The sequence below is a fragment of the Onychostruthus taczanowskii genome, unplaced genomic scaffold (genome assembly GCF_017590055.1).
Source record: "Onychostruthus taczanowskii isolate IOZ18803 unplaced genomic scaffold, ASM1759005v1 scaffold25, whole genome shotgun sequence".
NCBI lineage: Eukaryota > Metazoa > Chordata > Aves > Passeriformes > Passeridae > Onychostruthus > Onychostruthus taczanowskii.
In genome coordinates, this window is record NW_024499796.1 from 5,017,972 (window position 1) to 5,034,518 (window position 16,547).

The 16,547-nt window shown below is 47.0% G+C and overlaps 1 protein-coding gene across 1 annotated transcript in view; it reads left to right on the plus strand.

Moving 5' to 3' along the window:
- COL27A1 (collagen type XXVII alpha 1 chain) overlaps positions 1-16,547 on the plus strand; it is a 141,642-nt gene that overhangs the window by 65,769 nt on the left and 59,326 nt on the right. Inside the window, exons 15-24 of the mRNA XM_041406960.1 lie at positions 1,371-1,424; positions 1,781-1,825; positions 6,356-6,409; positions 7,102-7,155; positions 7,310-7,363; positions 8,320-8,373; positions 8,683-8,736; positions 10,632-10,676; positions 11,367-11,420; positions 12,593-12,637. Coding sequence (XP_041262894.1) covers positions 1,371-1,424; positions 1,781-1,825; positions 6,356-6,409; positions 7,102-7,155; positions 7,310-7,363; positions 8,320-8,373; positions 8,683-8,736; positions 10,632-10,676; positions 11,367-11,420; positions 12,593-12,637 — 513 coding nt within the window. The remainder of the gene's footprint in view (positions 1-1,370; positions 1,425-1,780; positions 1,826-6,355; positions 6,410-7,101; positions 7,156-7,309; positions 7,364-8,319; positions 8,374-8,682; positions 8,737-10,631; positions 10,677-11,366; positions 11,421-12,592; positions 12,638-16,547) is intronic.

The window sequence follows — 16,547 nt, forward strand, 5'->3', positions numbered from 1 at the left end:
GGAATATGGTGGGACACCCATCTTGGAGATGGCAGAGGTGGATTCACAGGAAGGTTTTCCATGGAACCACAAATTACGTCTGCTTCCCTTCATTAGTGGAGATGAAAGTAGCTACTTTAGCCATAGCAGCAGAAAGGATGTGCTCCTGTCAAAAAGCTGGAAGATGAAGATTGCTATTTAAAATAATACCATTGAAGGCATAGTCCAGATTGGATTCTATTCCTCCTTGCTTTTGGCAAGATTTACTGCCATTATCTCACAGACATTGTGTTTGTTAGAAAGTGTAAGGTCAGAGATGGCAAATGTGATCATGGTCCTTCTAGAGATGATGGAGTCAGTAGCTGCCTGTCCTCCCCTCCACACTGGCCTAGCCAAACTTCAAACTGAGATTCAGGTCAAGCTGAGTCAGATCTTGTGTCCCAAGGTAATATGCATCTCCTGAATTCAGGCTGCTGAAGCATCTCTCGTGGGATAGAGCAAGAGTGACCCATTCCACCCTCCTGGGGAGAAGGGAGCACATCCATCCTGCCTTGTCCTCCCTGTGGAGGACAGCTCCAGCTCCTTCCCCAGGGTGTGCACACTGCAGGGCATGGAGAAGGTGACACATGGCCCCCTTTCAGTCCCTTCCTTGTCACCTGCAGCCACCCCAGGGACCAGCCAGGCTCTGGCTGTCTCACGCACCCTGCAGAGTTTTTTCACAGTGTAAGAGAGGCTGAAGAGCAGAATTAGGAGGAACTAAAGCCTCTTGCTCTCCTAATTAACCATGTGGGCAGAGCTCTAAGTAAATGCATTTCTACAAGCAGCCTTTATGCTAGGAGGTATGAAAAGGGCTCTGTTGGGGTGGCTGCAGCTCAGCTCTCTCTGCGTGACCGCGGGCCCGGGGCTGCGGCTGGAGAATCGCTCCTTCAGGGAGCCTGCCCTGTTTATTTACACACTGAGGCCAGGCTGGTGCACCCTGTCACTGCCTCTCTTCATGGCAGGGAGCAGCCAGAGCCCATTTCAACACCAGCACTGAAGGGTTTCTGTTGTACATCACACATGGGTACCCAGAGCAGCCAGAGCTCTGCAGTCCTCCTGCGTTAGATGGAGTTCCAGCACACAATGCCACGCTGACTTCTCACTGCAGCAGGATGAGACCCCTCTGTCCCCACCTCCTGCTTCTCCTCTCTTTTCTCTGAGTGCTACATTTATTTAGGGGCTGTCTGCACATTCAAAGAGCCTTGACTCATGCCAGGATGCTGCTTCTGTTGATATCATTAGTGCATTTCTTCAGGGATACTGAGACTGGATATCAGAGGAATTTCACACCACGTGCAGGGATCTGTCAGGTTTGCACCTAATGACTGTGGTCATTTTCTTTCTCTCACTAGGGTGACATGGGCCCTGTTGGACCAATCGGCTATCCAGGACCAAAAGGATTAAAGGTGAGGGAATCTCTGAGCTCTCATCCCTCAATAGCGGGGCTGAAGGTTGTTCTGTTCCTCCTTGGGGCAGTGGTGACTGTCCTGAGAGAAAGGATGGGCAGCAGTGATGTTAGACACAACATCCCACTGGTGCTCTGCAGAGGGTGTAAGTCAATGGAGAATTCCAGAAGCATTTTCCCACATGAAGAATGTGTGATGGAGCACACTTTGGGAGCAGTCTGGCATTGGACCTTGAGACTGTTCCAGGCCAGTGCTGTGGGTCTGAGCCACCAGCCCCATCAGCAAACAGCAATGTCACAGACCTGAGCAAGTCTCCACCATGGCTCAACCTCACTCTGAACTTTCTTTTGTTTCAGGGGCTGATGGGAAACCCTGGAGAACATGGACTGAAAGGTGATAAGGTGATCTGAATACTCCCTTATTGCACTGTGTTTTAATTTGCATGTGAAACCCCCTCTCTAGTTTCCTATTCAGCATCGTTGTGCTGGTTCCACCCTGGCCATCTATACCCCCTCCTCTCACTCTCCCTCCGTTCATGACACTCTAGTTTTGATTTTTCTTTCTTTGATATCTGCCCCTCCCCTTTTCCATGGAGTACAGATAAATTATGCTCAGATCCTCTTTGGAGCTCCTGTCTCCCACTGATGATGACAGTAACTATACAATTACCTAGTGTTCCACTGGTTTTATGTTGTTTACATGATGGGGTGGGGAGGAGATGATCCAACACTGACAGTGAGTTGGCATTAATGCATTTGGGGGGAAGATGAGGTGTGAAAAAGCAACCCAAACCAGGTGGATCCCCTGGAAAAACTGTTGTGTGTTGGATACCTCTGCTCCTGTTCAAGGAGCCTCACCTCAGTTCAGCTTCCTACTGGGAGGAAATTGCCTTGTCCTAAACTGACAAAAATCACTTTAGAAAAAGCAAAATGGAGAGGGGCCTTGATTGCAGTGATTTAGTGGTGCTGGCACAAAACCACACAGCTTCAGCTAAATCAGCATGAAGCTGTGTGTGTAAATGTCTCACTGTCACGAGAACCCTCCTCCTACAGATATTCAGCTGTAGGATTTATTTAGTCTGAAGGAGTGGGAGGTGCAGTTATTTATTGCTGGCTCTGATTGCTCAGGAGGGCAGTGGAAAATGACCATTAAGTGTATTCTCCTCCTCCTGTCAGATGTTTTATTCTCTTCTTAGTTGTTTGCTTTTAGAGAATGATTTAGCAGCCCAAAGCTGCACAGGGGGGAAGTAGTGTCAAACCAGTGATTCAAGTCTTCTTATACTATAGCGGCTCTTTGCCAGGACTCCTGTGTCTGCAATTTCCATTTTTCCCTTGTGCTGCTTTCCCACTTCTGTTGAGAGCAATGACAAGGCAAGAGAAGGGCTTTTACTTTAGGACAAGCTTAAGACATTGTAGCTGGTGTCTGGACTAAAACCCAGATCCTGCAGTCCACAGACTCCTCCATCCACTCCTTGGGAGAAATGGTTAAATATCTTAAGAACTACCACGATTTAAATCATTGTTTAGTGAAATTAACCTTTTTGACAGTTCAGTCTCCATCACTTTCCAGACACTGCTCTGCTTATGCCCAGACTGCTGTCACAGTAACCAAATGGTTTGTAGCTCTCTCTGGAGTTATCCTTACAATACTCCCAAGTGCAGAATTATCCATCCTCCCAACAATCCCAAACTCCTGAGGTACAGGAAACCTTTTCCTTCCCCGCAGCTGCCTTCCCCTGCAAGCTCCAGGCTGCAGGTCATCCTGACTTCCTGGGTTGATGAAGATTTAATTGGGTGTCTGCAAGCTCCTATTAATCCCATCTGTCCTGGTCACATCCAAAACACGCAGCCTTGTACAGGTTTGTCGTGTAGCTGAGGAAAACTCCCTTCAGTCAGCAGCAGTCAGATGGATGCTGGCAAACCTGAGAACAATGACAGGGTGGCTGGTTGTTTGTGTAGGCAGCAGGAATGTCACTGGATCTGCCACCTCAATCCACCTGGGAGAACATCCTCACATCACGTGGCCAGGTGTGAACCAGAATAAGGGACAGCATCTCATTCCTCCAGCAAAAATCACATCTTTTTATCTAGAAGCTAGACAGGCAGATCCAGGTCATCCTTCTGTTTTCATTCCTGTGTTTTCACAGAGGCAAGGAGAGGGGAAGAGAGGGTTGTATCTGCTCTTACAGGGACAAGTGGATTTACTGTGTAACTGAAATAAAGAGTGGCCTTGAGAAGACCACGTGGGGTGATGAGTGCAGGGGAAAGGTGGAGGAAGCAGAGGAAATCCCAGCTACTTGTTCTCACAAAGGAGTTTTATGAATCAGGACATCTGTAACTTGTGGAGGACATGGTTCAGGCAAATACCTCTGGAGTTGTGTGGCGTTAGCTCCCTTTGCATTGCTAAGCAGGAAGTCTTGGGAACAGAGACTTCCAGTTGAGGAAAATTGAGGGGATTTTGCAAAACAACCTCCTCTGCATCCCACAGACAGCAAACACATCCCACAGCTGTGCATTTGGTCCCTTCTCTTGTAGCCCCTCTCTGTTTCTGTTGGGTTACGCAGGGCCTCAGGGTGTCTGAAGCTGCATTTCTTTTTATAGGTGAAACATGAAGCACAGGCAACATCCCATGGGCAGAGGCTGTTTGTAATTTCAGATCCTGCATTCCTTTTCCTGCCCCGTGAACCAAGCCCTTGCAGGCCCATTTCATCATCTCAGCTTCTCAGTTTTTAATAACAAACATGCCTGACCTCTTTCCTCTGTAATTTTTCCCTCATATTAAGGACACAGATCCCAAGTCCCAGTTGCAGGGCAGGTAAAAGGTGATGCCTCAGTGCTCAGTTCTGGTTTAAGAGCCTGACAGCCATGGATGGACTGCTCATGCCATGACATTTTGCTGTGCTATCACAATAACATGTGAACGTCTCCAGCTCAGGTTAAGTGATGAGTTTTGTTTCCCTGCTTACTTCTTACTCTCTCTAATGCCCATTTCTCAGAGTTGTTTGAAAACTGGTTTCACTGTCATGCCCCACTTTTCCTAAAGGTTGGAAACAAAGGTTTGTTCCTGCGTTTTGCTATGCTCAGGAAACTCTTTTATTTTAGTAGTTATTCCTTAGTGTCCGAGTATTTCTTCTGAAACAGCATTTCAATGGCCACTTGTACTCTCTGGGTAGAAAACTGCTTAATAAAAAATAGAATCTTTCTTCTTTGACCCTCAGAATTGATGATAAAGCCAAACCTCAGAGCCAACCTGTCACTTCCAGAAAAGCTGTTTTCATGCTGCCTTCAGTTGGGAGCCAGAATTAAGTAGATTTCCGTGTTTTAAGCCTTGAACTTAAAATAAGTAGAAAATTCAGAGAAGATGAGAGAAATCTGTGAAGGAGATGTGTCACACAGTAGATTTTTTGCCATTTCTCTTGTATCTAATACTTGGGTTTCTTCCGAACTGAAGCTGTGTAAAGAGCTGATTGTTTCCATTTTGCATTGCCAAAAAAAAATATGGAAAATAGTTCAGATGAAACAAAATGTTGGTTACTTGACTCAAATTAAAATATTTTAGGTTGAAAACCAAATGAGTAAAATCAATTTAACATTTTTAAGAGCAACATTTTAATTTTGCTATGTAAAAATGTTTTGAAGATGGTTCAGTGAAATGTTCTGGGAACATTTACCAAAACATTTAAGCAAATTTAGCATGAATCCATGAAATGTTTCCATCATTGAATCTGCATAGTTCTTAATTTTTTTCTTATGAAAAATTGTCTTTGAAAAGTTTCTACCAACTCAGACCTGAACTGTCCACAATTTGATTATCCCCTGCATGTTACTGAAGTAGTTACAATTATTTCAGCTCTCTGATGGGTGAGAGTGGGTGGTTTTTCTGGAGTGAAGTGGACTTTCTCTGACATCTCTCTGTGGACTTTGGCTCTGTTGCAGGACTCCATATGTCTTCCATGTGGGCTATGTTTAAACATATAGCCCTGGAGTGGCTCATTCCCTTGCTGGGAAGCCAAGTTCATGGGACAGAGTTCCTCCAGCAGTTATTTTTGTTGGGTCTTGTCATTGTACCAAGTTATTGTAGTCATTCCTCCCTTGATTTCCCAAGTAGAATTTTCCTTTCTCTTCCCCATCATTGACTCATCCTTTGTTTAAGCAAATCACTAAATACATGAAGTTGGAAGGGGCATCAGGAGGTGATTTGGTCCAGAGCTGCTCACAGCAGGGCCAAGAGCCAATGCAAGGTAGCCCACTGCTCCTTGGAAAACCTTCAGAGATATTTGGCTTCCACCCAGGGAGTCAGAATCTGTTATGTTGGTCCAACTAGGGGACAGACAGACAGCTTGGTGAGGGAATACTGTCAGTCATGGGCTCCCCATCCCAGTGAACACCAGCCAACCCCTCCCAGGGAATATCAGCTCAGAGATTGGCAGTGAGGTAGTACTAAAGCATTACCAGAAGTTGCTCTTGTTTTCTTATGAAAGAGGATTAATGTTTGATGTCAGGACTAGGATATGCTCACAGAAACCCTGAGGATTGTTTTCTTTTCTATAGAGCCCTGTGAGAGAAAAGGTTCATTCATTGAAAACTGAACTCTTCTGTTCAGCTGAATTTAACACTTCACCACCGTCATGGTTGCTGTTAGCCAGAGGAATGTGCTCTCTCTTCTTGCAGCTCCTATAGACACACAATGCTGGGGAATTCCTGGTTTTTGCTCTCCTGCAGTTTCCTTCCTCACCTTAGAATCAAGTTGGGAAATACACACTTTGTTCAGGGTGGTTGCTACGTTCAATGTGATCTGCAGCTTGGCAGCAGTTCAGTTCTGAGTGGAGCTGCTGTTGAGACTTTTGCTGTACAAAGCACCTTCTGAGCATCAACCTGGGCATTTTGGCTGTTGCTGTTGCCTGTTTTAACTCTCTGGTGATGTGTACCCAGGGTGATCAGGGAAGAGCAGGTGTTCCAGGAGATATCGGCTTCCAAGGAGACAAGGTAAATGTTTTTTAAATGTTTTTCTTTTCTCCTTTGTTCTTTTCCCCTCACATAGCAGTGGCCACCAGTTATCTCAGCTCACCCACTAGGAGCTGGAATTAGCTGCATCCTGCTGTCAGGTTCCCCTGCTTGGATAGTTCCCATTTGTGCCTTTCTAAAATCCACATCAGAATATGGATTTTATAGTTACTCATAGTAAAGCAGTTCTGCAGGTTTTTTTTTGTAGGGGCTGTGTCTCCTAGCAGTGGCTGGAAGGGATGGGATCCATGGGGATGTGTGTGAATGTGTGTGGTCCAGCGGCTGCAGACTCAGGAGATTTTGTCTGCTCAGTGCAGCAACTTAAACCCTGACCCAGGGAACCACTTAATGCTCTGTATAACTTCTGATCAAATGACTTCTCCCCTGTGATTTAATGTGATACTGGCTGTGGCTGACAAATGTTGCACATAGCCCTGTGCTGCAGCCCGCGTGGCTCTGAGCCACAGCCAACTGCAGCAGCTCGTGTTCTCTGGGGCTAAATCTGGGGCTGTCTTCAGAAACATCTCACTGACATTAGTGCAGCTGTCCCAGCTCCACACAGGGCTGAGCTCAGCCTTCAGGAGATGCTCCTCATTCTGCAGCAAAGCTGGAGCCTGGGGAATTGGAATTTTTTTGATGCCTCATTGTGTTCTGAAATAATGTGTCTCTCTCAGGGCAGCCAGGGTTTGCCTGGGGTCCCTGGGGCACGAGGGAAGGCAGGCCCCCTGGTAAGTAACCAAGCACCCTCTGCTTCCTCATCTCCCTTTCTAAGGTCCTGTGCCCAGCTGGAAAGACAGCTTGGCAGGGATGTGCTGTTCCAAACAGGAAACCTGACAGCCAGGAGCCAGCTCACTTTTCCCCATGTTTTTCCAATTTCTGCAGGGAAAAGTTGGTGACAAAGGACCAGTCGGGTTTCCAGGACCACCTGGCCCTGAGGTATGTCCCACCAGGTCCTTCTCACATCCTCCCAGCCTCAGGCTTCACTTCTCTGCTGGGATATGATGGCAATGAGTGGTGATGGGGTAGGAAGAATCAAGATGGGTTCATGACCCATTCTACATCTCATGTAGATGAGATCCTGTTTTTCCTTCCCCTTTTTTGTCACAGATAAAATGAAGGAGTTTTTTCAGTTTTTCCCCCTCAAAACACCACTTAAAGTAGAAAATCCTCTTACTTCCCTTACCAAAAAAAGTCACAGTGATACCTGAGATGCAGGATGATCTTCCCCCAGCACACCATCATTTTTCTCCTTCCTAAGTGACCAGACAAGGTCTGTAAGATGCTGGAGAGCCACTTCCAGCACAACTGATGTCTGTTTTCCCCTCATCAGCGTTCCGGTATTTCACAGGTCTGGAAGGGCTCTCAGCTGAGTACTGCCACTTAGCAATCGTTCCTCTTTGTTGCTATTGGAAATAAGCAGGGATTCCTTTGTTTCCTCCTCGAGGATGGGTGGCTGGGTGGGAAGGAGCCCTGCCAGGCTGACAGCAGCTAATGAGGGTGTCAGCACCTTTCCTAATTCCTCGCCTGCTTCCCTTTGTCGCCGAGGCTGCAGCTCCTTTCTGGGAGCACAGAGGTTATGAGCTGGCTCAGAAAGATTAATTAAAACCCAAATCACTGCCTTTAGCTGTGTGATGACAGGGAGGCCCTCGCTGCAATAAATCTTGTAGGAAGATGGACCTAAAGGGAGTTGCTGGGAAAGGCTGCTCTTCCATCACACTGATGGTGCTGCTCCTTTGTGTCCCATTCCCTCCAGAAGCCGTGGTGGCCCCCACATGGACACTGCCAGCATGTGACACACCTTGTCCCTTAGCCTTTAGCTAAACCTCTCACAGAGGCTGACACTGCCTGCAGAATTCCACCTTTGCACCCTGACTGTTCCTCATTTTCTCCAGGGCTTCCCAGGTGACATTGGCCCACCAGGAGAAAACGGTCCTGAAGGTCTGAAGGTGAGTAGAGCAGAGACTGCAGCTCTGTGTGGGGTTGGAAGCAGCCAGGGAAAACAAAGTAGTGGGAAGGGGGGAAGAGAGAAAGCCCAGGAGATTCCTAAAGATTGTCCTGGCCAGCATCTCAGCTTGGTCTGTTTGGCTTGAGGTGCCTCCAAGTGCAGCGTTTTCTTTTCTTCAGATTTTTTTTTCTGTAACAAAATTGACATTGGATAATGTCCCATGGCTGTGAAAGAGACTTTCTCATTTTAATTGCCCTTCTGAGCTTATGTTTCTATTTTCTGAGTATCTTTTCCTTTGGCTCTTTCTCAGGGAAAGCCAGGAGCACGAGGCTTACCTGGGCCAAGAGGACTGCCTGGACAAGAGGTGAGTGTCCTCAGCTCAAAAGAGGTTTGATTTAAAGAACAATGCTGAATTTTCTAAATTAATGAATGGTGAAATGGTGTGTGTGGTTTAAAATGCTCTGGTCCCTCTGAATTTGGAAGCAGATGCTTATACTGAGTGATCAGAGACCTGAAGAAGAGGAGCTTCCTCTGAGCTGTGTGATCTCCAAGGCCTGTGATCTCTGCTTCCAGTCACTGCTGGCATCTGCTGACCCTAAACTCTGCCTTGGCTTTGCTTTTAAAGCCTGTTTCCCCCACCCCCAGATGGGTGTTAGAGCCCTTTTCCCTGCACATCCCCTTGCACAGACATGCCCTGGCCTGGCATCTGCTTTCTGCTCCTTTTAAGTGTGTTCCCTTTCAACCATGAGACCTGCAGACTCTGCTCTCTCACACGGAGAAACATCCCTCTGTAAAAAGAGAAGGAAATGGAAATTGAAATTGCTGCTCTGCAGAAATTCATTTGCCCAGCACCTGAGAGCTTTCACTCTCCACTTCACCTCAGAACCTGAAGCATCATTCCACTTGCAGTCATAAGGAAGGGAACAATTGTCATTGATTTAATTGAACTATGGGAGCAGCAGAGAATGTCTGGGTTCCCTGTTTATCCTGTTGTAACTCCAGTGACATTGGTGTAATTTCCTCTCACTCAGGCCAGTGTAAGCTGTTTGTCCAGAGTCACGAGACATTGTGTAAATAATACTGAGCACATGCATGGGCAGGAGCTCGTTTTAATAGCACTAATAATTCTTAACTTTTTCTGGGAACTCTTCTGCTTGTTCTCTAAATGGTATTAATGCAAATTAGCTCATTTATTTGCAGTGAAATAGGGGGGGGAAAAAAATATTCCAGCCAAAATACAAAGGGAATCGAAGCCCTGCATTCCAGGTTCAGGCAGGCGTGACCAAGCTGCCTTCAATTTACTCTAGTTAGTGAGTGTAAAAGTAATCCCAAAGACATGGACATGGAGTTTGGTGTGAGCTGTGCTGCAGGACTTAGAGTGTGCAGCAGAGCACAGCACTGTGCTCTTACCACTGTGGTCACCCAGGGCACTGGGTCAGGGCTCTGAATTGCATCCCTCTGGAAATGTGGCATATTGTGGGTGGCTTGTGTGAGCCCTTGGAGCTGGGTTCCTGACCCCCAGTCCCACCCCAGCCTGCCAGTGCCCCTTCATTACCACGGCTGACCACCGAAACGAGAGCAGCCAGGCTGGGGCTGCCAAGGGCGCTTTTAATTTCTCTCTTGGCAGTTGGTTTTAGACACTTGAGATAATTTTTGTGAAGCTTAATTGAAGGTCTCTTAGAAACTGTAGATCTGATCCTATCACATTAGAAATTGGTGTGGAGCCAAGGGAGAGGACTGAGTCCAATTGCTGTGTGAGATTTTGTGATAGCTCCATTCTGCAGCATGTGTAGTCCCAGCTGAAAGCAAAAGGGAAATGTTCATACCGTTGCCAAGTGGTTCTGTGGGAAATTTTGGAACATGCTTTTTGGGGGGAAGGGAGAGAAAAGGGGGGAGGAGAGAAAAAGGGAACTCTATAGCATTCACATCCCTGCCAAATGGAATGAAGCAGAGTCATGGCAGCGTGTCCAGGGTACCCTGGTGGCCAAATCCAGCTCATCATAGACCAAATCAACTGGTGTTCCCTTGGTCAAATTTTGGATGGCTTTTACTGGCAGGACTTGACTTGAGATCTTTTTTTCCTGAGAAACCTCAGAAGCAGCTCTAAGATAGAGAAGGGCTCAGCTGTTAAAATGTGACAGCTGAACATACAGCCTGTGTTTAACTGCTGCTCATACTGCAGGCATTTCATTCTTGCTGCATGGTGAGTCCAAATTTTGTCACTACTTTGCCTTTTATTTTAATTTCTTTTCACCTCAGGGAGATGAAGGACCCTTAGGACCACCAGGAGTCCCTGGTCCAGAGGTAGGTTTCATTCATTTATTCACTCAGCTATTACCAGCTCTGCTGACCTTGCAATGGAATTGTAGTTAAATTCTCATAAAGCTTCCACCCTCCTGGTTTGGGAAGTTAATCTGCCCTGCTATGAATTATTGTCTTGTCCAGGGCTTGATTGATTGCTTGATCCAGGATGACTGAAAGTCCAGGAAGTGTCCTGCACAGGGTGTTGAGTTTATGACTTTCCTGAAGTCTCAAACCTTGAAAAACCCTCTAATGTTTAAAGAGTTCATCCTCAAGATGAATGGCATTGATTGGAAACCATCTCCATAACCAGCCCTTGTGTTTCTTCCCTGATTTATAGTATTTTTCAATGAGTAGAGGAAAAAGAAAAAAAAAAAAAAAAAAAAAAAAAAAAAAAAAAAAAAACTGGACAGTCAAAGAGAGTCCTTTTGACCTCTGTGATGTTTCACAGAAACACAGTTAAAAGAAGCAAAAAGAATATTATCATATCTGTCAGCTTGCCAACTCAGGATTTTGTAATGGGTCTGTACGTAATTGTCACCTTAGGACAGTAAAATGTCCCAAAAATTGGTAATAGGTGGATCAGAAAATGAATGTTTTATCTTTATCTTTTATTTTACAAGCATGTAAGCAGCACCTGTGACCAAAGCAGCTGCAAGCTTTTGATGTTTATGGTTTTTCCATGTATTTCAGGGTCGATCTGGTCGGAAGGGATTTCCAGGAACACCTGGTCCCAACGGTCCAAAGGTAAGAAAAGTTTGTTCCTGATCAGGAAAGCAGTGGGTAGAAGGGAGGAAAGAAAGAGAGAAATATCTTTTCTCACCTTTACCACTCCCCCAAGTATTCATTCCAGAGAGAACAAGAGAACTCTTTTTCTCAGAATTTTGGGGCCTCATCTTCTGCTTCTTTCTTCAAAAAGAATGATGGTGCATTTTTTAAGCTATTATAAACAAATGTGTCCCTCTTTTCATATTAACCAACTTCTTCCTCCATCATCACTTCATTTTCCATTGCTTCTCCATGGTTTTGTTCTAAAACAATGCACATCATTCCTATCTTTGCTGCCTAATTATCAGCAGGAGCCATCCCAGGGCAATGCACTCCACAAACCCACACTCGAAAGGAAAGAGAAAACCCAACAAAAACAACCTCTTCAAACAGTAAATACCAAAAATGTGGTCTGGCAGCACATCTGGAGTATCTGCCTACTGAGAAAATGCAGCTGCTGTCCTGGAGACACTGCTGGTTACTGGTGAGCCTGGCCTCTGGATGGCCCATGCAGGGCACTCCGACTGCCCCCACGTGCTGCCACAGCTGCCTGATCCCTGGTGGGTGTGCAGTCCTTCTCCTTCTGCTTTCTCCTCCACCCCTCATCATTTTCATGCTCTGAACTCCTTCTTCCTGCACTGGGATTTATCTCACATAGGTTCTTGCTGTGGTTTTCCTGTGGATGCTCCATGTGACAGTAACGTGTGCCTGTCTGAGGTTTTATAACAACAGAATCAGGGTGCAGCATTGCCTGGGAATATTTGGATTGTCTTTTCTTCTTTTGCTTTAGAAAGCTTTGGGATAAAGCAACCAGGACTAGGCTGGGCCTATGCCACAGGGCAGTGGATATCTTATCTTTCAATGTGGTTCTCTGAAGGTTATTTTACTACAGCAGGACCAGCTTTTGGGGCACTTCACTCCAGAACAGCAAATGTTTACTCCATGTTTGTGTCAGTAGTGTTTCTTACTTTGGATAAGTAAGAAAGTTCTTTCTTCCTCCAAGTCACAGCTGGTTTTGTAGGATGTTGTTTCTCACAGATTTTCCCCGATTCACACTTTGCTGCCCAAATAATGGGTGTACAAAGAGCCACTTTGTGGCCAGGGTCTGGCTGGCAGCAGTAACCCGTGTGCCCTTGTCTCCTTGTCTGCAGGGCGAGCCAGGAAACCGTGGCCGACCAGGGAAAGTTGGTGAGCAGGTAAATTCCTTGTTTTCCTTGTCTCCTAGATGATCTCCTCTGTACAACTTGTCCTGGCTGCCCAGAGTGCAGGCAGAGGGCAGTGGCCAGGGAATTCTGGCCACCTCAAAGCTGCCCACAGCCCTGGTGCTCCAGGTTCCAGGCTTTGCCAATGTAGGTTTTAAGGACAGGATTCTCTGCTTTGGGTGCTATGTTGCTTTCAATTCCCCTACATTTTCTGGGGAGTAGAAGAGATAGCAGCTGAAGAAACCAGACCCTGGGGAGGAGAGACACTGAACTGCATTTTGTTGTAATTCCATAGAGAACATTCTGCTGGCATAACCCAGGACATGCTTTACCCCTGTAGGCTTTGGGGGAACCACAGGCATCAAGGAAAAAGCAACAATTGTTCCCACATCTCTGTGATTGAAACCAACAAACTTGTCCACCAACAACCCTGAAAGTGAAGCCACAGAGCCTCCAACAAATTCTGTGTGTTCCTACATGACCACACCAAGCTGGCTGTGGCAGCTGGCCCTGGCACTGCGGGTGTTGCTCCTCACCACTGCTGTCCTTCCCAACACTTTCCCTGCTGGATGGTCAGCACGCTTGGTTTGCTTTGGTTTAGCTTGTCAGCCTCTCTGGCTCTTCTTTGGGTCACTTCTTCCAAGGGTTTCTGACCAAGCAAGTCTACAAAAGGCAAGGTGGATCCTTTTCAGTACCAGCAGTCTGACACCAGCCTCGGTATATATCAAAGGTGGTTACTTCTCTTTGGAAATTAGAGCCATTTCTGTGTTATGGTTGTTAATTTGCTCCTTGAAGAGCAACTACTGAAGGAGCAAAGTCATTCCCCACATCTGAGTTCTACTTGCAGCTTTATCAGATTCTGCACGATCTCAGGCAGCACTTTCCAGTGCTTGTGCCTCAGTTTCCCCTTCTGTGGAAGGAGACAGTTCTGAGCAGAGGGATAAGCTCAGTGCCTCCTGTTCTGAAGTGGCACCTGTGGACACTGTTAAAAATGAATATTTAGAAGTGCTTTGAGATCCTTAACCAGACATTGTCCTTGAAGGGCAACGCATCATTAGGATTATTATTCTTTAACTTCCCTCAGGACTGACCTTGGATGAGAACTGTAGGCACTGTTCATCGAAAAGAAAACACAGCTGGCCTCTGCTGACACTGAAACCAGCACAGTGGTAGGAAAGCTGCCTGTGTTATTCTTAGTCAATTAGTCTCTGTCTAGAAATATCACCCAGAAAATTTCCATTTCTGAACCAGTCAAGTAATTAGAACAAAAATGTCTCACCAGAGTAATGAGAAATAACCTCCTCTCCCCACACATCTCCACTGAGTGATGCTGGAGTGTTGGGGTTTCCTTCCTCCCTCCACTTAAACGTCAGCAGTTGGTGTTGGGGCTGGGTTGGTTTTTTGCAGAGCCCTGAGAGGCCTTTGGCACTGAAGGCACCATCACCTCACCCTGTTTTCTCTTGTGGAGACCCTGATGTTTTCTGTTCCACAGTAAGGGTGGTCACACTTCTCAATCCTGCTGCTCTGCCTGACAAATGGGTTGTCTCAGAGTAGAAAATCTCAGCATAACAGCATGAGAAGAGATCAGCCATCCATCTCATTGGAGATTTCTTCCCTTTCTTAGGGACATCTGTTTAGGAAAACACGGGAGTTTCTGTGAGGTTTCCGGTGATACTTGAGCTCTCGTTGAAAAATGAGTTTTTAAGCCACAGGCCAGTCCCTGATGCGTTGTTTTTCCATTGCAAGGACACAGACTCGGGAAGATCATTCATGAGATGCTTGTTGTCTCCATGTGCTGGAAGGATTCCAGCTGCCAGGCGCCCCAGTACCCTGGAAATGCGTGGGTTAACCCTTCCTTGCCTGTAAATGAGTCAGAGGGATATGAAGAGGAATACGAGGCCTCTGGCCAGGGAAGCCACCAGCCTTCCTGTCCCCGAGCTGGGGAATGCACAGCAGGAGAATGTCACCAAAATGTCCACGTTGAAGGTCAGAGAGCCCTGTGGGAGAAGCAGCAGCCTGCAGCAGGCAGGAAGGTGCTGCCATCCCAGGGAAGCTCCTGCTTGGCACTAGAAAATCGCAGTGAAGAGTTGTGCCAGCTGAAAGAGGCTTCAGTTGCCTTATGACCTTAATGGGATTGGGAGGTCCTGTCATAGCAGGAGCAGCTGTTTGAGTCCCTTCCCCTGTACAAGAAGTGACAGCCCTGCTCACTCACGGGGCTGTGTCAGGGTCAGCCACGTTCCCATTGCTCTGTGCTGGGAAGGGCAGCAAGGGCCTGCTCTTGTCCTTTAAGGGCAAAGTATTTTGTCTCAATATTAGTATTCTAAGATAATTAGTCAAAGGACACCAGCACCATCTCGTTCATGCCTTTCCCCTTCCAAAGGGGAGGGCTGTAATGTCAGCTTTGCAGGTGGGGACGTCCTGATTGTCTTGGCCAAGGTCAAGAGGGTCACCAGGAACGGAGCAGTGAACTGCGCTGGTGTTTCCCACATGTTAGCACTGCTCCTTTCCAACCATTCACCTTCTCCTTCAGGGTGTCTCTGACCTCCAGACACCTCAGTCAGGGATTTTCAGGCTCTGTGGTGTTGACAGCCTCTTTGGTGTGACACAGTGTTTCGACAGCACGTCTCCGCCTTCCCTTCCCTCACTCCCCAGGATGGTGGAAGCCCACGGGCACCAGGGCAGGGCTGTGCCCGGTGCACAGAGGGTTAAACCGCATGGCTGTTCTTTGCGGGTCAGAGCGTCCTCCTTTAAACTGCGATATTTACTGTTTTACTTTCCCTTTCTTTCATCTGAATGGGAGGATTGTACATTTACTCCCTCCCGCCCTTTGTCCCTGGTTTGTTTTGTTTTGAGTTCTAGCGAAGCAGTAACACAGAAAGGCCGCGATCGGTTCCCGCTGGGAGCGACCAGCGGGCCAGTCCCTGGGAGACCCTGCTCACGCTGGGCTCGCCGGCCCCTTCTTCCTCCCAAATGGGCTCTGATTTATGCAAGCCTTGATTGCTGACTTGCTCTCTGTTGATGGAGCCAAGAGGGGGGGCTTAATTATGACAGGGCTGGACAATAAATGGGGAAAGCGAGACAGGAGTTAGGAATTACAACCCACCAGTGCCCCCTCCTTTCCTTGCCCCCTCCACAAGCCCCCAGCAACTTTTTAACAATCTCCATCCCTTTTCCGCCGTGCCCTTGGCTGGGGAATACAGCAGACTGAATCATGAGCGACATGCTGAACTCTCCTGTCTAATATAAATGTTTTACATTCTTTCCTGCATAGTGTGGGCCTTTATCCGGGCAGCCACTGCTGCTGGGACTTCACGTGCATCATTACACACACTGCCCAGAGCCCTGTTCGATGCAGGCCCTCTTTTCAACCCTGGGAACCTGAGAAAAATATGCTGTGCCACAGCCATTTTAGTGTAATGACCACAATTCGTGTCTGCTTTGATTAAATATTTGCCATTGGCAGCTCTTCTGGTTCTTAAAACCTAAATCTTTCTGTCTTAAAACCTAAATCTCCTTGCCTTTAGTGTGTATCCCATTTTGGCCAGTGAAGAACATCATTACCCAATCTTCCTCTGTTTTTTCTTATACTCCTGATAAATTACTGAGATTTATTTGGCGTAGACATATCTATCTCGATTTGTGTCTGCTTGCAGACACAGCAATGTTGGTTAATTTAGCCCAGAGCAGACAGTGCTGGCTGCAAACACTGCAGAGCTACTGTGCTGGAAGCTACAAGGTCCCTGCTCTGCATCTCACGTTCACACCGTGGGATGCTCCTCTCACGTGGGGAGCAGTGACATCTTCCCCTGTGCAGTACCACAGTGCACCAGCACAGGCAGAATTTTCCCTGGGTTTGGGCTGAAATGTTGGCTGTGCTCCCCTTCCATCCCATCTGTGCAGCAGG